We start from the raw sequence: 22,685 nt of genomic DNA, 5'->3' as shown, positions 1-22,685 counted from the left end.
AGCAGTCAGGTTTGTTCAGTGAAGTATGTCCAGCGCCTTCCCCGGCGGCGGAGCAGGAGTGAAATAGTGCTGCAGGAATGCTCCCTGCCCACTCCAAACTCACGGAGCCGCAGGGCTCGTCCCTGCTGCGAGGGCAAGAGGGAAGAAATACCAGTAAAGGAGGATCCCATCCTGCTCCGTTTACATTTGTATCTTGGAGTCAGACACGTGGCCAGGATGAATTGCCAACTGTATTTGCTTGTTGCATTTGCTTTTCCCATTGCTAGTGGTTCTGGGCAGTCTCAGCTGCCATAAAAAGCCTTAACTCTCCCGTTGCCCTGAAAGAGGGGTAGTGCTGGGTAGCGTCTTGAAGCAGTTTTTCAGGTACCATGAGATTACTGTGCTTTGCTGATAGTGCATACTCTTGCCTCAGAGCTGTCTGTGTTTCAACCAGTCTGTTTTGAAGCTGAAGCCAACTTCACGGCCAGCACAGTGAATTCGACTGAGTTAGATACTAAGTCAAGAACATTTAGGTGTACCTAAAGATTTGTGTGCAAAGTTTGAGACACCATCATCTCATTTCAGCCTTCCAGCCCTCTGCAGAGGGGCCGAGCGAACTTGAAACTGGTTCAGATCAGAGCACTGCTGGTTTTGCACCTTACTTCTAGTCACAGAGAAGTTGGAGCAACTTTATCAAGTTTATCAGGCCCTATCCCAAACCTCTGCATAGTTTCTGAAAGAAAATATTGTCCATTTTTGGACATTTTTATTATTATACAGGTAGATGACAGGCTTTTATTTCTCATATAAATTGCATTTTACATGGTGTCCCTTGTCTTGTTATTTTTTATTTTTGTAATCGGGGTGGGTGTAGAGAGATAGCTGATGTAAGAACGTAGTTAAGGTTTGTGGATGATCCTAGATTGAAGATAAGCACTCCATTCTAGGCAAATAAAAGATAGATCTGAGCTGGCCATGAGTGCTGCCAGATACAAGGTGTGTTTCCTGAAAAAATCCTTGTAGAATTGCTTTGAGGGAGAAGAAAACATAGAGCTTGGTTTCAGGCATGATGTTCTTCTCTATAACTTAACTAGGAAGCTTTTCGAGGCCAGAGATCTGTGGTTTTTTTTTTTTTTTTTTTTGTGTGTGTGTGTGTGTGTGTGTGTGTGTGGTTTTTTTTGTTTGTTTTTTTTGTTTGTTTGTTTTTCTCCCAATATGTTATCTCTAGCTGCAGCCAATATGTTTGGAAGAAGGCACATACGAATGGAGTCAGTAATCGTCTGTGACAACCAGAGAACTTGCATTTCTTGAGCCAGAAGTTGCAATGGGATCGTGGTGCTTCATGGAGCTTTTCCTGTGCACTGACTTGCCTCTTAAGTGCACATGTCCTTTTGGAATTCATGGCATCCTGAGTCAATGACTTCTGCTTTTCCAAGCCAAGAAATGTGTTTGTTTAATCTCTCCCATTGGAAATTGTCCTGTACTTCTGGGACTTTGCCACCTTCCCCCATGGTTTTTCTATTTCTACTAAAGTCTCTGAGGTAGAGTGATTGGATGCAGTATTCCAGCAGAGAGAATATCACAGATATCCGCACAAAGCGGTTGTATTCCTCTCCTTATCATTCCTACCATTCTCCTTGTCCCCTTGATCAGTTCTGAGGTAACATCTTCAAAGAACTGTCCATGTTGACTCTAAGAATTTTCAAGTGCTAATAACATATTTAGGTTCTATCACTGAATATGTACAGTAAGTTATGACTGACACTCCTTATACATTAAATTTGCACTCATGAAGAGCTCTCCTGCCAATGATTGCCTGGTTTAGTGTCCTTGGTTTCTTTCTGCAGCTTTTTACAGCCCTTTTAAGCACAGCTATGAAGACTATTTTTGTATTATTCAAAAATGAGCTAGAAGGGTTAGACAGCTGGGATCCCAACACAGATACTTGTATGTTATGATCACAGACTCCAGTCAGTGTAGAAAATGAGTACTTATTTATTAAGGGATTATTAAGAGAAGGTCTTCCATCTTATCTCATCATACTTTGATTTCTTTACAAGCAAAGTTCTGTGGGAAAGAGACCTGTCAAAGGCCTTTTACAAATGCAGTTACTCTGTTATAGACTCACCCTTGATTCCTTTTGATTCCTTCAGAAGATTGTAAGAGGTTTCTGCACCATGGCTCTCTTCCACAACAGCTATTTCTGTGGTTTACTAATTCTGTTCTTTGTTATAGCTTCTATTCAGCACAGACGTCAGACTTAGTAGTCTGCAATTTTTGGGTCCCTGAGGCCCTTTTATAAAAATTGATGTCATATTTTCCTCCCTGCGTTCTTTTGATAATAAGGCTGGTGTCAGCAGTAGTTATGTGCCACAACAGTTTGTCAATTTGTGTTGCATTCTTCTAGAAATACTGGGTGTATAAGATGAGGGGGAAAAAAAGCAATTAGACTGTTCATAGCAGAAAAATCCAATAAAAGCCATTGTGCAGAGGCTGTCTGTTATATCCATATTAAAGTCCCTAAGCTTTAGATAGCTGAAGATAGAAGCAAATGCTGGGGAAGTATTGCTGTTTGCTTGCTCTGTTCTTATGCTCTTGCCTGGGTATGTGGTACTGGTCATTATTATGAGTTCAGTGGAAATACCTAATTTAGGTTTCTTTCTGTAGCTTTATCTCTGAAGTGGTCCTTTTCCATTTGGATCATCTGTCAGCCCAGCAGACTTTCTGGCAGGTGTCCTACTTGTGATGTTTAAAACCATTTCAATAGCAGCTTTTATACTTCAGTACATTATTTCTCAAGCTCTCTTTTTCATCTACCTTATTATTTACGTTCAGTTTGCCTGAATTAGTACTCATTTTTATTTTCCTTTTTTGAACATCACCCAGTGTGTGTAAAGAATGTCTATTTTATTACTAACAGTGCCTGGTTTTTGATCACGCTGGCTTTTCTAGTTCACTTATAGTGTGCTGCTTTTTTTTTTTTTTTTTTTTTTTAATCATTAATGGTAAACACTCTCTGTTTCTGCTATGATGTCTTTCAAAGCACTGTGCTCCCTGGAAGTGTTTTATCCTTACTTTTTTGCCTTTAAGCCTGCTCCTCTCTGTATAGTTCCTCCTTTCAAAAGGAAGTGTTACTAGGACATCTCTTCTTGGTGTTGGAGCTTGGTTGTGCCGTGGCTGCAGCCACGGGACGTCCCCTGAGTAGTTACATCCTCAACCGAGTTCCACCTAGTGCAGAGGACTGACAAGCTTGTTTCTTCTCCTGTGAGTTCCCAGCTCGTTTCTCCCTGGAAGCACTAACTAGTGGCGCCTAAAGCATCGTCTTTGGAGCACGGTTTGTGTTTTCTCCCACTCCTGAGGTCACGGTGCTCGAGTGCTTTGATTTCTCTGCAGGCACCACGGCCACTGCCATCGCCCTGGTTGCACGGGCAGCGCTTCTGCTCAGTTGTGTCCGTGACTCCCGTCCTTCCCTGCGGGCTGAAAGGTTCCTGCAGGATTTTAGCTGCAGTAATCTGCTTCTAATTTATTTTAGAGAAGGCGTCCTTCCTGGATAAAGCTAATTAACTCCCCAGATTTCCCCAGGTACCAATGAATTTAAAGTATGCTATTCTATACTATTTCCTCAGGTGCCGAAGGTCTTCTTCCTTTTTATTTATTTGTCTTTTCTCCACCTAGTAATTCAGTAAATCCAAATATTCTCTCCCTATTTCCATCTGGAAACAGTAAATAACTTGTCAGTGCCCCCCTCCACCTTGTGGCTCGGGATGTGCGATGCTGACCAAGTCCTTGGGCCAGGCCCCTGTTGCACTTCTTCCAATCCACCTTTCCTACGGTGAAGCTGAAGGAATGACACGACGGGCACAGCGGTGGGCAAAGAGGCTGCGGCGTTTGGAGCAGGGGGTGGGAGCACAACCCGAGAGACCTGCTGTTGTGAGATCAGCCCCCGATCCCGCGGAGTTAAAACATGCGCATACATGAAGTGCTTGTTGATTTTAGAAGTCCGATTGCCTGCGTGAAGGCCATAGTAACCCTCGCATCAGATCAGGGCTGTATAAGATCAGCCTTCGGTTCCCCTGGGAGGCGTTAGTTCTGCGACACCGTTACCTCAGGAGAAGCGGCTGTGCGTAGTCCCCCGGCTCTGGGGTGCGCAGCGCCGGTGTTGATGCTCCCGAACGGCGCTGCGCTCCAGGGCTCTCCGTCACACTGTGCTGCCGGGGAGCAGGTGCCCTCTGGAGACAGGGGCTTCATGGAGGTGTTGCGTGGCCTTCGGCAAACCGTGCCGGCCCTTCCCACTCACCTTCTTGTCCCTTGTGTGCTTGGGACACCAGAGCGTATCCCACCAGGATTTGCCCTGTAATCTTTCCAGGGACTGTGGTAGGCTGGCAGGCCTCTCTTTCCCTGAATCCTCCCTCTTGCCCCTCCTGAAGTTTGGTGTTGTATTTGCCTTTTCCAGGCTTCAGGAACCTCCCTCGAGCACCAAGACCTGTCCCAAAACGATAGCCATGGACCTCATCAGCGAGCTCGCTCAGCACCTCAGGTGCAGCCCGACGCGTCCCCGCCGCGGGCTGGGGCATCCTGGCCTGTTGTGTGGCCCAGTGCAGGCCCCTCCACGGGGTGTCGGATGTTGCTTCACTTCCATAGACTTGGCCACGGGCCACAGGGGACTTGGGAGCCGGGAAAGGCGGGGGGAAATAAGATGCTGAGTATCTGGGTCCTTTCTCTGTGCTGAGAGCAGCCCCCAGCTCATTCAGCGATGAACCCATGTTTATCCCTAAACCTTCTTGTTGCTCTTTCCATCTTTTGCCGATTGCAGCTCCGCCTGCACTCGGTCTTCCTGCATTCTGTCTGCATTTGCTCAAGGAATATTTCTCTCTTCTCTCTACCTGCTTCTACCTTTCCTGATTTCTTTTAGAAATCTGCTATTTGAGAACAGCCCCCCTCCACCTCTTTTCTCTTCATGTGTGTGTTTTGCTGGGCTTAGATCATTCGTTTGCTTCATATTGCACCCAGGATTGAAATTTAAGCCAGGAAGCTTTCTCTTAAAATATACTTTAAGTGATGTGCTGTGAAACGCCCTGTCTGTCCTGTTAACTAAATTACGTGATCTCAGAGCCCTTAAGCCAGGGATGTTCATCCTGTTGCTCAAATGTTATTCCAGGGTCATTAACGGTGGAGACTGTAAGAAAGGATCAGTACTCAGCATGTTTTGCTGAAACTTGATATGTTGCTGTTATTCACCCTATCAAAGATTTGCTTGCAAGCTACTTTTATTGACCCGAGGGTTTTAATATTTTGATTTCTTTTTTTGTGCCAGATTTGACAGCTTGTTTTGATGGATGTTGTGAGAATTTTGTTCAGACTAGTTTTACTGGGAGGGGAAACACGCTGGCTCTTTACAAATGTTTATGCCATGAGCCCCATGAACCTGGTACTGAGATTTTTTCAGTGTGTATGTGGTGTTGGCTGCATTGCAGATAACCCGGCCCACCAGGCTGCAGCCAGATTAAAATAGGCTGCACCAGTCAGACCACCACGTTTCCAGTGCAGGTTCCTGGCAAGAGCTACATCTCAGAAGCTGCTGCTTAAAAGCTGAGAACTGCCCCTAGGTATTTTGCTGCTCTTCTGTGGCGTAACCTGCTACCGGCTTCATTTTCATGGCAGGATGTGAGGTACGGTTGTCCTGGTGGAAGGGCATGGAGAGTAATTTTATATTAGATAGCTGCAGTCTATGTAATATCTAATACCAGCACGATCCAGACTTCTGGGTGCATCACCCACACACATATGTCAATCTGATAACAGCAAAACAAATATTTTAATACGTTTTTTTTTGTGTGTTTGTGTGTGCGTTTTATTCCCTTGCATGGATTATCCGCTTTCAGTTTTCTCTTTTAATGCCATTTCAGCTGTTACAGGGTGTGTCCTCTGGACCGTTCATGTTCATACTTGAATAATTGGATCTGTTATCATAGATAAACATTTTATTTTAAAAAAACTACTGGTGATAAGCTTCTGTTGAAAAATCTGAAAAAATAACTCTTCCTTGCTTGAGTACAATGTCCCTTGTGCATAGAAAGGTATTTTTGGACATTTGTTCTTTTAGTCTTGTTTATGTGTTACAAGTTTTACTTTTGAAATGTCAGCTGCTTATCTTAGGGAGTCATGCACAGTTTCACTAAAAATAAAATGTTACCTTATTTTTAAATAATAGGCTGTACCAAATCTTACTGTTGTTGGAAAAACTGTAGTTATGTTTTTTACGGCTAGCCTGATCCAGAAGCAGTAATTCATTACCAGGCTGTGAAAGCCTTGTAATGCCTCCCAGCATTTTTATAAAATGATATTTTGATAGTCAAATCCAAAGTGAATGAGAATTGGCTTGTTGTTAAAATTATAAATATAATTTTGAAGTTTTTTTTTCTCTCTCTTTCACTATAAACTGAGGAGACCATTAAAAAATAGACCTCTGAGTTTGTTTAAATAAACATATGCATCTGGGGATAGCTGTGTGTTAGTAAGTTATTTTTTCTGTTGAAGTTTAGTGAAGACTGCCCTTCAGTTGGTCCAAGTGTTATTGAAGATGCCAAACCGCAGTATCAAGTTTTTATTGCTGGGCTTGAAGTCTTTAGTTATAAACAATTACTCAACATACTGAGTAAGGCAGATTAATCTTGGCTGCTTATTAGAAGAGGATGTTGTTTTTATGCTGGGTGAATAACATGAATTTCCTATCTTCTCTGCAGCAGTTAGTTGTCCAGTCAATCACTAAGGAGATTCCTTAGAAAAGCTCTCGAGTGGGGCCTGCTTTCTTCAGGATTGTGATTAATTGCTTAATTATAGCACTGTACAAATTACATATTTGGTACCGCTATATGAAATACCAACAGTAATTACTGAAAGCTTATCTGTGTCCTTGGAAATGGAGCTTTAGGGCCTTGGTTCCATTTCACATGGTTCCTTGGGGAAAACCTTTTAGTCGAGCATTGCAGCGCTCCGTAGCAGTTCTGTGAGTAGCAAACCCAGTTTTTGCAGACTGCGTGTCAATCTTTGCGAGCTTCCCACGGGCCCACGGTTGAGGTCGGACGAACCGTGGTGGTCAGGCTAAATGAAGAAGGTGAGGGTTTTGGCTGCACGTTATCGGCAGCCTGGCCGTTGGCAAGGCTCCTGGCGGGAGAAAAAGTGCTTAAAATGCAGTCAGCGAGCTCTAAGCAGAGCTCCCTATTCCAAAAACATGGATGGCACCGTATATCCGAGCCCTCCCTTCGGCCTTGACTTTGGAGCAGTGCGGAGGGAGCGGGAGGATGGGGCCTTTCCTGTTGTTCCATGTGACCTTCCAACCGCAGTCCTTGCTCTTACGCGCTGGGATAAGTGGCGGAAGCAGCCTGTCGAATGCATTGTAATCTGAATGCAAAACCAAAAAAAAAAAGAAAAAAATTGAAATAACTTATGCTCTCTCATGTTTCTGTTGCCAGGGCTTGTTATGTTAAAGCATTTAAATAAATGTACCTTGTATAAAGTGTAACTCAGTACTGAGCATGGACAGGAACCTCAGGGTTTAATATCTGATGAGCAAGGCATAGCAGAAGTATTAGATATTTCCTGGGGACTGAACCGGCTGCCCCAAGAGGTTCTTTGTGGCCTTTTGTTTCTTGTATTAGGTAAAACCTGTCGGTGGTTGTTAAATCCAGTTATGCACGTCTAGGACTCCTGAGTTGTACATAGACAAATAACTTCTTCAGCAGGACTTACCTTGTGGGAGAAATGACAAGAATTGCCATAGACACTGAGGTCTTAGCAGCTCATCAATATTTTCAGAGGATTTTTTTAAGCTCTGTTAGAGCTGCTCGAAGTGTGAGAAAAATACAAGCCCTGCCAAGCAATTATGAGCAGGTGCTGCATAATCTCAAACCACTATAAACATGAAGTACAAGTTAAAATGCAGTTTAAAATTGTGAACAGTTCTATATTAATGCAGAGGAGAACTTATCATTTTAATGTCTTAATTACACATGCAGGAAGACTTGGTAATATAAATGCTGGATGGAGAGCTCCAGCTTTCTCCTGGTGCAGGGCTCAGCTTGATGCGGTGCTGATTAGCACTGCTTAGGATTGATCTCCCGGAGCAGTCACAGGAATTTGGTGGCGATGACAGCAACCTGCTGTCTCGGAGAGATGTGAGCTGCGACGTTTTGGTCCAAGTGTGCACGTTTAGTGCTTCGGTATCGGAGATAACGTCCAGAGAGGGACGTGCTGAGCCCTTGGTAAGCGCAGGCCGGGCGTGCAGCCCGAGGAACCCAGCCCAACAGTGACAGCCGGTCGAGGCCGCGCGCTGTTCTGCCGTTCCCCAGCATTCGGGTGCTTGCATGGCTGGGAATTCAGAGTTCAGGGTTATACGGCAAATGCTTGAGCTCAAGATCTCAGGTTGCCTTCCGAGTGCTAGTGTGTGTGAGGAGGGCTGCCTCGCCTCGGCGGCCCTCGTGGTGCTGCCTCTCCGCTCCCGCCTCGCTGCGTGGCGGCCGAGCGCGGCCCAAGCAGCAGCCCCAGCAGCGGCCCCGAGCTCGGCCTGGCTTGAGCCCTGCAGGAGCCCGGCCTCGCTCGAGCCCCGTGTGCCGCAGGCGGCTGCCACGGGCAGGCCGGGCAGTCGGGGGCCGTGGGCGGCCTTGGGGCCTGCAGGAGGTCGGCAGGAGCAAGGCCTGTACGCGGGCTCCCGCCCGGCTGCTGCAGCCGCACGCGCAGGGGCCTCCTCGGGCGCGGGGAGCTCCCGTCCGCGTCGCTGGCGGCTCGGCGGAGCGTTCTGGGCGCTCTGCAGCGACCGCGGCGCCGTTTCAGCGGTGATCCCGGGAAGGGACCCTGCTGTGGCACCATCCCTGGGAGCACCGTGTTCTCATGAGCTGGCCGAGGGAAGGAATGTTTTATATTTATGTTATTTTGCTTAGGATCAGCTCTTCTGCAGATGCACGTGTGTCAGCTCGCTCTTGCCTCAGGCCTGGAGTGGTTACGGGATCGGGAAGTGTGTGTCTAGTGACAGGGTCAGCCTACGGATGCTGCTCTCCTTCCTGCGCAGCCCTTGCAACATGCTCCCAGCTGTACTGATAATAATTCTTAATATACAGATATCTATTTGTGTTTTTTTCTTATTGCTTTTTAAGGCTTATTTTCACTCCTTGGGCTCACATATGGCCACGATTGTTGTCCTGCAGGTTACATCTGAAAGGGAACCGTGCTGCAGTCTGTGGGTCTGGAGGATGAAGTTAGAGGTTGGAAAGTCATTAAATCCTTTTTGTCACAGTCCCCTTCATACTGTGAAACTTTTGCCCCGTGCCAGTTTTAAATAACTGTATGGTCACTGGACTGTGGTACCTACTAGATCCTGTCATTCCAAACCGAATCCTGATGGTCTGCAAACTTTAGGCTTCTTATTTTGCTTTCAGGACTCTTAAAGATTATAGGTAAGCAGGTAGGGTTGAAGGCAGCTTCAAATACAAGGGACACGCATGTGAGGTTACCTGGTATTTGTTTCACCAACCACTGGATGTCACTGCTGCTCCACAACAGGTTCTTCCTGACTTCTTTTCCCTGGATTTGAAGGAAAAGAGAGAATAGAGACTCCTGGTTTTGGCACCCAACGAATTGAATAAAGTTCATATATCTTGGAAAAATTGCCACAGAGACTACAACTCACATAAGCAGCATATATTTAGAGTTACTGCTAGGTTTCAAACCTCCAATTCTCAATGCAAGCCAGGAGACGAGATTGTATGTGCAAGTTACTGCAGTCTGGTACTGCTTATGGGCCTGATAATGAGTCACTGTGGTGACTGTCCAAGAAGTGAAATCAAATCTCTGGAAAAGGCTAAAATTATGATCTTACTAGAAGTATAAATGCAGTGTTATTATGGCTTGCAAGTGGCACATTTAGCCAGACATGATTTTTCAAGTTCAAAAAGTAAAATGTGCTGACAGGTCTGCAGGAATTAAGTTGGATGTGCAGCAGAAAAACCATCTAGGCCTCTATTTTTATGCTTTAAAGAGTGTATTAAATACAGAGCAAAAATGCTTTAAAATTGCTTTTAAATTGCAAACAGATGTTTTGTATTATTCAAGCTTTTGTAATCAGCTGGGGTTTTTCTAATTATGTTAAGCTACTTAGTATCTTTTTGTTCTTATGCTGTTAACCGTTTTATTCCTAAACATTACTTATCTACAAGGAGAGGATAAAATAAGCACGATGTTGTGCCTCGTAGTGTTTGCTTTGTTTCTTTTATCTGTTGAAATGCAAAAAAAATTGTCCATTTGGAGTGTAACCCTTGTCTTTTTAAATGGAGAGCAAAAAAGCTCCTTGTGTAGACTTGGGGTGCTGGAGGGCAGCAGCACGATGCACCCTGTGCCAGATACTGCCTTCTCCAAGGGGCAAAAGTGCTGTGACTTTTCTGCCACCCTTCCGTGGAGCTTTTCACTGGCCTTCAGCTCGTGTTCCAGTTTGGCATGAAAGCACCTCTTTATCATGCACTCTAATATAACTAAATCATCAAACTTAACCCACAGGAATATATACGTATATAAAGCAGGAGACAGTTCTGTCTTTAATCTCCTGCTAAAAACACAATGGAAAAAATTTCCTCAGAACCGACGTGACGCACCTAGATAGCAAACGCCTCTCATCCCTGCAGAGCTGAGCGGCTTAAGTGCTCGTGCTGGAAACTGAAGTATTACAATTTGAAATCATCAGAATCTTTTGAGAAGGATTTATGAAAGGAACGCATTAGTGACCTGAATCCTGCAGTTTAAAAAGTCAGCCCAGCGCTTGTGTGCCCACAGTTTATAAATAGGATGGGCAAGTTAAGGCATAAAAGCAGTTGAGATGGGGGATTTTAGCGTCAGCAAACCATGCTTTTAGAGACCATGCCACTTCAGAGCTTGCTTGCGTCAGGCATGAATAAGAAAAGGCCTTATCATGAGTTAAGTCCTAGCTATAGTGCTTTCTGATTCTCTAACTTTCATTTTATGCAGGATCAAAATTAATGGTATGTTTCTACCATTTTTCTCCCCCAGTAGGTAAAGAATTGATAATGTTTTCTTATAATAAGTGGAAATCTTCCTTCTTGACCAAAGATGTGCTGTTTAAATACATAAGCTCTGTTACTCTTCTGTATGTATGGTTTGATTTCAGTTTCAGAACTAAACTTCAGAATTTTTCTTTCCAAACACAAGAGTGATTCTTTGCACTTAAGCTCTTTGTTGCACAGACAAAAATATGAGTGTGGAAGTCTGAGTATCTGCAAATGTCTGTGTCAGGGCGAGTGATAGGATGGTAAAAATTTCCAGGTAACAAACTGCTGGTTTTACCTGTGGGGAGACTGTTTTGTTCTACTTAGGTGCATAATTGGGTAAATAGGCATTACAATTGCAAATCAAATGTATTGCTGATAACAATGATTTATATATTGGAAAGTGTGGATTGAATTACTCATATTATTTGTGTCTAAATCATCTGTAATTTCTCAGAAGGGGAGCGAGGGGAGGATTCAATGGATGCTTTGTGTGAAAAACTAGTATGCATCAGTGGACAGAAAAACAAGCCAAGTATGAGGATACGTAGAGAGAAACAAAAGGAGGAAGTGATTATGCCACTCTGTGTGTTTAATGACATGTCCTTGCATGGAGTATTTGGCTCTAGTGATACAGAGAGCTGCCTGTATAGCACTGATAGCAAAAATAGAAAGGATTCGGGGAGAGAGACGGTGCTCGCAGGATACATGAGAGGAGGTCTGGAGCTGTCTTCCCTGTATAGTGATCAGCGGCATGAAAATGGGAGCACGAGATGGATTCTGTATTTCCTTAAGAGTTAAAAAATAAATAAATAAAGAGCAGCATGGCGGAATCGAAAAGCAAAATGCTTTAAGTGGCTATAAAAGTGCTTTTCCATGGCGCACAAAGTTGGAAGCCGCCAGGGCAGCTGTTTAAGTTGAAGGGCTTAATAGGAATAAACAGAGGAAAGAGTCGCGCTTCCTGTGTCACTGCCTCCTCGATGCTAGTCCGTGTTGTAAGTTAGGTTGATGCCAACTGTGATTTGTCATGCTAGCGAGGAAATGCAAGATTCCTACTGTAACCAGCCACGTGCTTCACTGAGCCTGCTGCCTGAATATCCATTCTAGGCGTTGGTAAGGGAAAAGAAACTTCATGCTGATTAAAATGCGTGTCGTTTATTATTGTGATAGCGTTTATTAGCAAATTTTAAATAGACATTACAGTTTCAAATGAACTCTAAATTCTTGGCCTTTTCTTAATCCCGTGGCCTTTCAGTGTCAAATGTGTCATATTCCTTCTGAGTATTCTGCGCCGTTTCTGTTTGAGGGCCGTGACTGACCGTGCAGTCTATCCCCAGAGCGAAACGTTGTGTTCCAAAGGGGATGTCGCTGATTTTGCTGGACTTTCCTCCGCTTTCCCTGGCAGTGCCGAGCCACGGGGGGTGGTGGCAGCGTGCAGGAGGAAGCACGGAGCGGTCTGGAAGCGGCTGGGGCAGCGCTCGCTGCTCCCTGCTGCGTCCCACCTCTTTTGGGAGGTAAAAAGGCTCACTGCCTGGAAGCTGCTTGGGCCTTGTGCGTCTATGCGATGCACTTAAGATGCATTAAGGTGTGCATTTCCTAGCTTGTTTTCCCTTAATTTGAAGTACAGCCACCCGAGCAGATTTCATTCGTGCGAACGTGTTATTGAACAGTTCTGTAAGCCTGATATCGAAACTGATCAAGAAAAATATTTTTGCAGGTGCAAATACTGGCATTATGACGAGAACCTGCTCACCTCCAGTGTTGTCATTGTCTTTCATAATGAGGGATGGTCCACGCTCATGAGGACAGTTCACAGTGTCATCAAGAGAACACCAAGGAAATACCTAGCAGAAATTGTGCTGATTGATGATTTTAGCAACAAAGGTATGTTTGGCATATTAACACACCATGTGTAGAAAAGGAAATACCAACTTCTAAAAAAAAATCTATTTTTTGCTTCTGTCTTATTACCTGTCATGGCTTGAGTTGACTATGCAAGAAAAGTAAGTTAATTCTCCATAGTCATTTCAATTTTCAGTGGCAGGTGAGCTCCTTTCCATTGAATTGCTTGTAGTGGGGGCAATCCTTTATGTGTATTCAAGTCTTTGAAGCACAGAATTTGTGGTGGCTGCTCTTCCACCGTTACGGAGCACTGTATATTGCAAAGCTGTGTTAAATTGCTCCGTTCTTTGCTCTTGTCAAAATGAACAAATTTGAAGGAGGTTATGATAAGCCTATTAGGAATATATATTTTTTCTTTTCATTCCGTAGAGGAATCTTCATTTCTGTTTTTACTGTAACAGAAATGTATCTAAGGCTGTTGAATTATTCATTTTCGTTATCTTTTATTTTAAACATGATCTTTAAATGTGTTGAATTTGTTGCTGTTCCTTATTTTGAGGTGAAGGGGATACCTTTAAGTGCATTTTAATTTCTTCCTTTCTTCGACGTATGTATTTCAAAGTTTTCACAAGTGCAGAGATTTTCTTCTTCCCTTACAATATATATTCTGGTCTTGGTATATATTTACAATGTATGTGCTTATGTATGATCTTTTAAGTGCAAACAAGCTCTGACTTTAGTGGTGTTATCTTCGTTATCTTCAGAATTAATGCATGAGGATAGAAGAATGAAAAAGAATAGAGACACCAGTGTAAGATTGATACAGTGGATATCAGTCTGATGCCTGCTTTGAAAGCTTTGAACAAATTTCAGAATAATGTATTAACTAGTGCAGGGCTCATTTTTTTTTTTTTTTTACCAGATTTTATTGCGGCATAGTTCTGTAATAGATGTCCTTAGAGAAAAGGAGTAGACATAAATAAGAACACCTGTAGACACAGGGAGTGCATTCTTGTCGCCAAGACACCACTGACACATCAGTTACTGCCTTTGCCTTTTTCTCTCACTCAAAGTATCTAATTTCTTTGCCCCTTGACTGACTTGGCAGCAACAGTATTTCTGCTTCATCTGCAGGTTTATGGGAATGAATTCGTAAAACTTGGGAGGCTTTCAGGTAGCAAGATAATAGCAAACCGAAGAAGTACTGAGAAACCCTTTCTGTAGGGTAAAGATCTGCAGGAGGTGCAAATCTGAGGTGAAAGCTCCTCAGTAGCTCTGTCGTGACGTGAATCGTGGTTTCAGGTCGTTGCCTTTGCAGGTCCCTGGCTGCTGTGCCCCTGGCTTTGCAGGGTGGGTAGCACCTTCGGCAGGGCCTGTGACACACACTGCTGACGGCCTCCTTGAGGTGACAAGGACCGTGAGCAAGGGGAGGCTTTTAGGAGCACGGGCAAGTTTGAGCTGGTCAGGGAGCAGAGGATACACTCTCTCTGCCCTCCTCTTTGTTTTTACAATAGCTGAGTTGGGCAGTGGCATGGAGAGATGATGACTCTGAAACTCTCCGTTTTATCAAGCAATCAGGGCTTCTCCCAGTCCCTGCCTCCTTGGAGTTGTTGTTTTCTGCTGGTATATCAGCAAGGAACTTGAAGCTCAACTCATCCCATGGGCAGGACTGGCCTTTTTGGATACAAATCGGTGTTAAAAATACTTAATATGTGTTAATCTTTACATCATGCCTTGAAATAAGTAGGTGATGTTTTCTGTTTGTTTTTATGGGAGAGAAAAAGTTACCTGTATTGTAAACTTCAGTACATCTGTTTTGTAATATAGACACCGAATCCTGCATAATGGTCTCCTATATCCTTTTACAGCCTTTGAGAATTTGGCTCGGATATACGCACATGCTATAAAACAAAAATATCTTCTCTCCTAAGGGATATAATTTTAATAATTCAGTCAGCAGACGTATACTGTATTTTTCTTTTTCAGCTGGGATCACAGCTTTTCTTTGGGGCTGTTCAAGGACTGACTGAATTAGCAATATAAAATAACTACAACACTGATGGTCTCTAGGAATATTACTAGAGTTTTACTAATGATTGGACTCAGTTTTGCAGAAGAAAATACATATATGTGATTCATGGAATGAGTGAGTCTGGCATAATAATTGACATAATAAAACAGGTTTCCCAAATACAAATATTGTTACAGAAGCATATAATTTTTCAAGAAACTTAGTTGGAAATACAGAACTTTACTTACGTTCCCTGCTCGTATGTGAATAGTTAGCAGATACAACTAGCCTGGAACTAACATCCAGCAAGCCCTTATGTTTATTTTTCCCACACGTAGTTTTCCCCAGCAACTTTCCGAAGGCCCAAAATTCAGTACAGCAGCGCGGGACCAAGTTTGCTCATGTGTATGAGCAGCTGTCAGGCAAGCACGGGCTGGAACAGCGCTCAACACCTCGCTGTGCAACCGCTCCGGCTCGCTCTCATGTTCCTTACAGTGCTCGAGGCTGTTGCTCGGTAAACATAATTAACGTAATTCCCATAACTCGGGTTGCGTCCTAGATCAAAAAAACGAACGTGGATCTCGTGTAGGATCTCGCTCCGCTCCTTCCCGCCCGCAGAGGCGGTGCGAGGAGATCTCCAGCCGTTAGGAGGGAGCTGCGAAACGCAAACGTGCTTAATCATAGCAGAGCTGCTGGTGGCTGTTTGCTTTTGCAGCCGGGATATCTGATAGAGCAGACGGAGGCTTCATACCTGTCTTGAGAGTCATCACGGGTGTCTGCGGAGGAAGGTTGGCACCGGTAGCTGCCGTGGGGGCTGCGCCCTGAGACCGCCCGGCTGCACGAGGCAGATGCTGAGCCAGGCACGCGCTTGGTGTCCCTCTTCCTTTCTGCTTCGTCCCTTTTTGCTCTAGGGACCTGCAGTTAAACCAAAGCCTAGCTGTTGGAAGTGCCCCTGCATGCTGGATTAAAAATAAAAGGTCACAGAGAGCATGGTGGGTCCTTTAGGAGAAATCCTGATTCACTGGAAGAGTTGCATGTAACTGCATCTATCAGTTTATCTGTATTGTAACTTACAGGGAGAAACAGTTGGAATGTTTGGGAAATGTTATTCTCATTATAATTCTTTGTGTAAATTTGGGGAGCAGGGATATTTTGCAGAATGACTTTTTGGTCAAAATATAGAGAGGACAGTAACAAGATGCTGCCAAGCTCTTTAAATTAAGCCAATTCTAATAACTGAATGCAAAATTCTGCATTAATATATGTTAGAATCCCAAATTCCTATCCCAGTATCAGTGTGGCCACATGTGGACTTTCTTTTCCTACCTCGTCATGAGTGTTAGCTGTGTGGAGGATACAGCAGGGATGGTCATGAGGATTTGTGACATTATATTTTCTCAAGCACTTGGTATGTAATATATCACCTTTATGGATTTCTTAAGAATAGGAGAAGAGAAGCAGTTCCCACATCTCTTTAGTTTTAATCTTTCATGCCTAGGATCTTTTGGAAAAAAAAGGAAGCATCTTTTTAAAAACCCTGATTCCCACTGTAATGCACTAAGGCATGAGCGGAGAGCCAAATAAGGGAACATCAGATCGGTGGTTATAATGTTTTGAAGGGTAATATATGTATAGTTTTAAACAGAAAATGAAAGACTTTGAGGCTGCTGATAGATACCATAAATTAACAAAATATAGAATTTAGGTGGGAAGAAAATTATTACTGGCTAAACAATATTTCTCACCATAAAAATACTGGGATTTTATACACTACTGTCACACCACCTTGCAAAGCCAAGTCTTTATAATATGGGAAAGAGGTAAATTCACAGTTTTCCTGTGGGAAATAGCACTTGCTCCTAGCCCTGGCAGGGTTTCAGATAATAGACTGCAAATTCCTGAGACTTGTGCTGTAGAAAAGCTTTACACAATCAGTATTACAGGTTTTTACAGCTCCCCATGAGCCTTACAATGTTTAACATTTGATAACTAAAACATTTGGTTTCATAGGCAGGAGAGCTGGAAATAACTTTAGGATTTAAAAACTCTAAAACTTTCCTGACAGTCTTTCGGTAACATTTGGAATTTGCAGAATAAATATGGGATGGTTTAAGGATTCTGTTAGTACCCCTTTGGGATGACCTCCTAACTCTCTTGAATTTATTCTTTAAAAATATATTACTGCTATCAAATCTCATGTTCTGTATCTGTTGTGTGATATGTTATGTAGTGTATGTGATAATTTTTCTTTCTCTACTCTGATAATTCAATGCCCATGATTTTTTTCTAGTGCATGAGGATTTAAAAAAAGTTACAGATGTGCAAAAGAGGAAGGGAGGAAAAGGACACATAAAACAACTACTTGAGAAAACTTTTTTTTTAGTAGAGTTGAAGAGAAAGGACAGAAGTATCAAAAGGTAGTGTTCTTCAGGAGAATTGCTGAGCTCTCATGTTTGGAAACTTAATGTTTAAAAAATCAGTTTCTATTTCAGTTATCTATACGTAGTCTTTGTTTTTTGGGGGGGAATACTTTCCTCAATACTGTGCAATATGGCAATTGTACTAAAGTGTAAAGCCACAGCAATCTCCAGACTCATACCATTTTAATTTGGGTTGCAGAAACAGTTACAGCTGAACACTCTGTAGGGGCTTATAGCTTCCAAAAGGGACATCTTTCCCCTGCCATCCGTCCCCTCTCCTGGCTCCGCTGCCTTGTCCCTTCCTGACAACATGGCCAGACAGAAAATGGAGGTGCTTCACCCACCATAAACCTTCTCTTGCTAGGTAGATTGCTGCCAGATTGATGATGGGCCACGAGGTGAGACAAGGTCCAGAGTTGACGTGAGGCTTAGGGGTAGGATCCAGACAGGTCCAAGACAAGGTCCAGAGTTGACATGAGGCTTAGAGGTAGGATCCAGACAGGTCCAAGACAAGGTCCAGAGTTGACGTGAGGCTTAGAGGTAGGATCCAGACAGGAGTAAGCCAAGGTTCAGAGCTAACGTGAGGCGTAGGGTAGGATTGCAGACTCAAGGGCATGAGCAGGAGCTCCAGGTTTTGTTGTCCACAGGCTGCTGGATCAGTTCATACAGGTCCTCTGCCTGCTCCTTGGTGTAAGCTGGTGCACGGACACCTCAGCTGTGGCACAGGTGGTTTATTTGGACTCCTGCCTGGGAGGAAGGCAAGCTGTAAGCAGTTCTAGCAGGCCTGTCAGCACAGAAGTGATCTCAAATGGCCATCCCTGGTTAGATCAGGGTGGGCCTAGAGTGCCTGACTGTCAATCCTTCTGCCTTCCTCAATCTTTTCAACTGAATCATCTGTGCAAAATATTATGCAAGACTGAGATTTGTTTTAAGTATGTGCTAGGAATGTGGTTTCCAGATTAGTTTGGCAAAGATCAGTGTACAAATACAAATGTGCAACCGTTTAAGCACAGCTCATTCCCACTCAATGCACTAGCTCATCTTTTTAGTGAATCCTTTTGGCTAAAGGTTTCCTGTCTTTCTGTTATGTTAGGGCTTTAATAATGTTTAATAATGACAAATCATTGCATCCTGGTCCTCCAACTTCTAGTGCAATCAGTAAAAAGAAGATTTGGCTACCAGGGACGCCCCCTTCTTTCCCCAAGTGGGGACAGGTCTAGGTGAAGGAGGGGGACGATCTGAGTATGGTTGGATTTTGTCTCAGGTTTCTACTGGACTGGTACACAACTATGATATGTGTTACCGTATAGTAACTTGAAGTGGCTGGCAATTTTTCACTTAACTCCAGGTGCTTTTGCACCTCAAACATGCTAGAGAAGATGTGCCAGGAAATCAGAAACCCCCAGTCTCTTTCTCTTTGCATACTTGTGAACACATTTTTAATACATTTTTACATTTTACATTTTTTCACATTTTGTACATTTGTACATTTTTACATTTGTTAACTGTAGTACCAGGCGCTGAATTAAAGGCTCTCTTAATCCTGAATGCACCAGGCAGACATTTTTAAGTAGAGCTTGATTTGGGTGTGTATAAAGCTGATTTTTCAATTTTACCTAAATACTCCTCTCTTTCATCATTCAATAGCACACTTAAAGGAGAGACTAGATGAGTACATTAAGCAGTGGAACGGCCTTGTAAAGGTATTTCGAAATGAGAGAAGAGAAGGTTTGATCCAAGCTAGAAGCATTGGAGCCCAGAAGGCTAAACTTGGAAAGGTAGGAACCAGTTTACACTCATAACTCCAACTTTGTTTTTCTTCTCCTGTGTTAATTAGATGCATAAAAATTCTTAGTATTGTATTATGAATGTTGTTTTTAAAATAGATTAATTTTGCTCAATTAAGCATACCTTTTTTTAAATGTAAAAACCTGTCAGTGAAGAGGAAGCTAAATTAAATCTGTGTGTACAGAGGTAGTCATGATTTCGTTCTTTTTTCTTTTGAAGGTTTTGATTTACCTTGATGCCCATTGTGAAGTGGGAATTAATTGGTATGCACCACTCGTGGCTCCTATATCTAAGGACAGGTAATGTTCCCTGTTACTCCCAGTGCTGTCCTCTTAGGGAGAAAAAGTCACAGTAACAACCTTTACCTTTTTAACTGCAAATGATATGCTGTTTGTTTGATAATGATTTTATTATCTCCCAAAATAAAAGTTGTTTAAGGAAAAAGCAAAACAGCCAGGCAAATAATGATATTTTAATGGGCATACTGAATATTTTGCTTAGCATAGATTCACATATGAGAAGAATCTTAGAGTATAATAGAAATTTTCAACCTAGGTAAATAAGGAGCCTGATTAAACTATTTATTTATTTATTTATTACTAATGAACAACATGTTTTTTCCTTTTTTGGTAGAGCAGAAGTAGTAGCAAGAGAGAAAGATTTAAATTTAATTGGCACTTAAAAAATATGTGATCTCAAGAGTTTTATAACTTGAACCTTTGGTCTTGCGATATGGTCTTACTGCTTCATCTGAAGTGCTCTGGAGTAATATATATATAAACCCATATATATATGAACTTTTTAAGGCTGTAACTTAGCTACAAGGCCATTCTGGGGCCAAAATGCTAGAAAGAAGGTAGAAATTTCCTGTGTGCTTCTGTTGAGAGCAGCTTTCTGGCCAAGCCGCCTTCTGCTTGTGCAGATTCTTCTGCCTTACAGGAATGGCCAGTGTTGTCATTTCTTCCCCCCCAGTATGTTTTTCTATCTCATATAGCATTTTCTTAAAAACAGAGGAGCGCCCTACGACAAGATTTCAGCTTGGTCAGTTTAACTGGAAAACTTGCTTTGGAAATTCTGGGAGAATAACAAGATGATGTGTTTTCTTCGTTGAGTATTGTATATGAGAGATCGCAGTAATAAGTATATTGCAAATCAGAAAAGAATTATGTTGAAGAGTGCTGCTAAGACAGCACTAGTAACATTTTGTTTCTTTGGTTTTGTTTTGTTGTTTGGAACAAATTGGATTTTCAAGGCAATTGAATGGGCTAGAATAGTGAAAATCCATATTTACAGTAGTAAAAGCTAAGACTTTATCTTACTTATGGACACTCAGGAACTAATATGAGTAGAAACTATGGGAAGTAATAATTCTGTGAGAACCCCTCTAAAAGGCTCTGTTGCCTGTAGCAATGCTTTATTAGAAGACCAATGACAAGAGTGTGCAGAAAAGACAAAGTATAAATATATTGATGTATTAGCATTTCAGACCTAACCTTTCTGCCTTTGCTGTATCTTAGAACCTCTTAAAATAACATATGGAAAGGCCTTTCTATTTTTTCTAATGAGGTTTTGTTTTTAAACAATCATACATTTACAAATGACTTGTCGTATAAATTGCTCTGTGAGGAGGATTAAAAATTAATGGTGTGGGTTTTAGATTAGACAGATGACTTCTCTTAAATTGTATTTTGCTCTTTCTTTCCCTTCTGTAAATGTTTCAGAACTACATGTACTGTACCTCTAATAGATTACATAGATGGGAATGATTATTCCATTGAGCCCCAGCAAGGTGGGGATGAAGATGGCTTTGCCCGAGGGGCCTGGGACTGGAGTTTGCTATGGAAACGAATTCCATTAAGCCACAAGGAAAAGTCCAAACGAAAGCATAAAACTGAGCCTTATCGGTAAAGAGTGCCGCTTACGTGCTGTGACTCGTGGTGAATAACTGTTGACACCCTCTCGTTTTTCCCTCCCTGCTCTTCTCCCCCACGACCTGCGGTTGGTGTGAACGTGCCGCGCGTCCCCGCCGCCGTCCCCAACCCTGCAGAACCACGTGCACGGTGCCGCTTATAGATGTCATAGATGGCAACACTTATAAGATTGTCCCGCAAGGGGGTGGTGACGAAGACGGGTTTGCTAGAGGAGCGTGGGATTGGAGCATGCTATGGAAGAGGGTTCCTTTGACCAAGCGAGAGAAGGAACTCAGAGGGACAAAAACCGAACCGTATCGGTAATCACTAAATCACTTACCCGTTTCTTCTTCCCTAAGTCGATATTGATCCACTAAAACCTGCATGCACTCTCAGCTTGGAAATCTTCCCCTTCCTGACCTCAGCAGCTGCTTTGTTTAATCTGGCCTTTCCCTACAGCTGTTAATTTGCTCAGAAAAGCTTCTGTGCGTCTCCTCTCCCGCCTCCGCATTCCTGCTCTTCCTGCTCTGGGGTGAATCAGGTGCCCATTAGAGCGATGGGCTTTATTGGCAACCCAAAATACTGTATGGCTTTTTCTTCCAGGGAAATCTGTACTCATCTCCTTAAAAATATAATAGCATATTTAGAAAAATAGTGTTGGGAACAAAAGGGCTTGGTGCTAGCTGCTTGATTTGAAGTAATGAGCATGCTGTGAGGATTCATAATAGCTGGTAATGCACAAAACCTTTAGGCTGCTGTAATGGCTTGGTGCATGCATCAGTGCTCATGGATTATGCATGCACCCCCCTCAAAAGTAGCTTTTATCTTATTTCTCCCACTTGCTTCACATCTGACAGAGAAGCATGCGATTAAAGAATATGCATAGATCATTTGGAAGCTCTAGATGCGTTTGGAGGTTTTCATTTAGTGTATGTAACTTAAGAAAAAAAAGTTATTCTGTGGGAGAACTCTAATAATTTTCATAGAAATCCGGCCTTTTTCTTTTGCTTTGTGGGAGAGGTATTTTTTTTTTCTCCCCCTAAACGAACATCTTTGAAATTTTACTTAGAAACTAGGGTTTCTGGATTGCTTTTCAGAACTGGGAGTCTGTGGTTCTGCTCTGTTTTTTATTACTTTCCCCTTCACACTTAACTAATCATGTTACTACATTTGAAAGCAATCTTTACATCTTCAGAATCTGGTGTCTCCTATTGCTTGTATATATGATTTAAACATTGTAAGACCTTATGTTGGTAATTCTCTATCCTCACCCGTGATTGTTCTTTGCTAAAATGGCAACACATGCAAGGAAGTTATGAAGCTTTGATCTGTTCCGTTTTGTGTACAATATAAATAATACCATTTTCTGACAAGGCCGTCCACGTTGGAACTTTAATACTCGCTTAGAGGGGGATAAACTGTTTTAAACATTGCTGTTGCACTGTGTTTACCATCCAAACAGGTCTTAAAATCCTTTAAACCGTTCCCAAAAACACAGAACACATGTTCTCAGAGGGCTTTAAAAGATGACCTTATGTTTAATAATACTTTGATAGCTACAATGCTTTGTCTTAAAAAGAGACGTTCCCTACATCTGTTATGTGCAGGCCATATGCATGTTGTTGCAGCAGTACCAAGGCAAGACACCTATTAAGGGTTTTGTAAAACCATAGCCAGAATTGCCCAG

General features: G+C 42.7%; 1 protein-coding gene across 2 annotated transcripts in view; it reads left to right on the top strand.

Moving 5' to 3' along the window:
* Positions 1-22,685, top strand: part of GALNT7 (polypeptide N-acetylgalactosaminyltransferase 7) — a 59,284-nt gene that overhangs the window by 26,637 nt on the left and 9,962 nt on the right. The window contains exons 3-6 of one of the 2 annotated variants that reach the window (XM_088533043.1): positions 12,745-12,911; positions 18,948-19,078; positions 19,308-19,387; positions 21,136-21,318. In XM_088533043.1, the coding sequence (XP_088389169.1) occupies positions 12,745-12,911; positions 18,948-19,078; positions 19,308-19,387; positions 21,136-21,318 (561 nt within the window). Of the gene's footprint in view, positions 1-12,744; positions 12,912-18,947; positions 19,079-19,307; positions 19,388-20,809; positions 20,993-21,135; positions 21,319-22,685 lie in introns of both variants that reach the window. The other variant, XM_088533044.1, reaches the window with a different exon arrangement.

This window comes from Tinamus guttatus, unplaced genomic scaffold, assembly GCF_059628265.1.
Source record: "Tinamus guttatus ecotype Peru unplaced genomic scaffold, ASM5962826v1 Tinamus_guttatus_pri_ptg000476l, whole genome shotgun sequence".
NCBI lineage: Eukaryota > Metazoa > Chordata > Aves > Tinamiformes > Tinamidae > Tinamus > Tinamus guttatus.
This window is presented reverse-complemented; position numbering and strand designations above follow the sequence as displayed.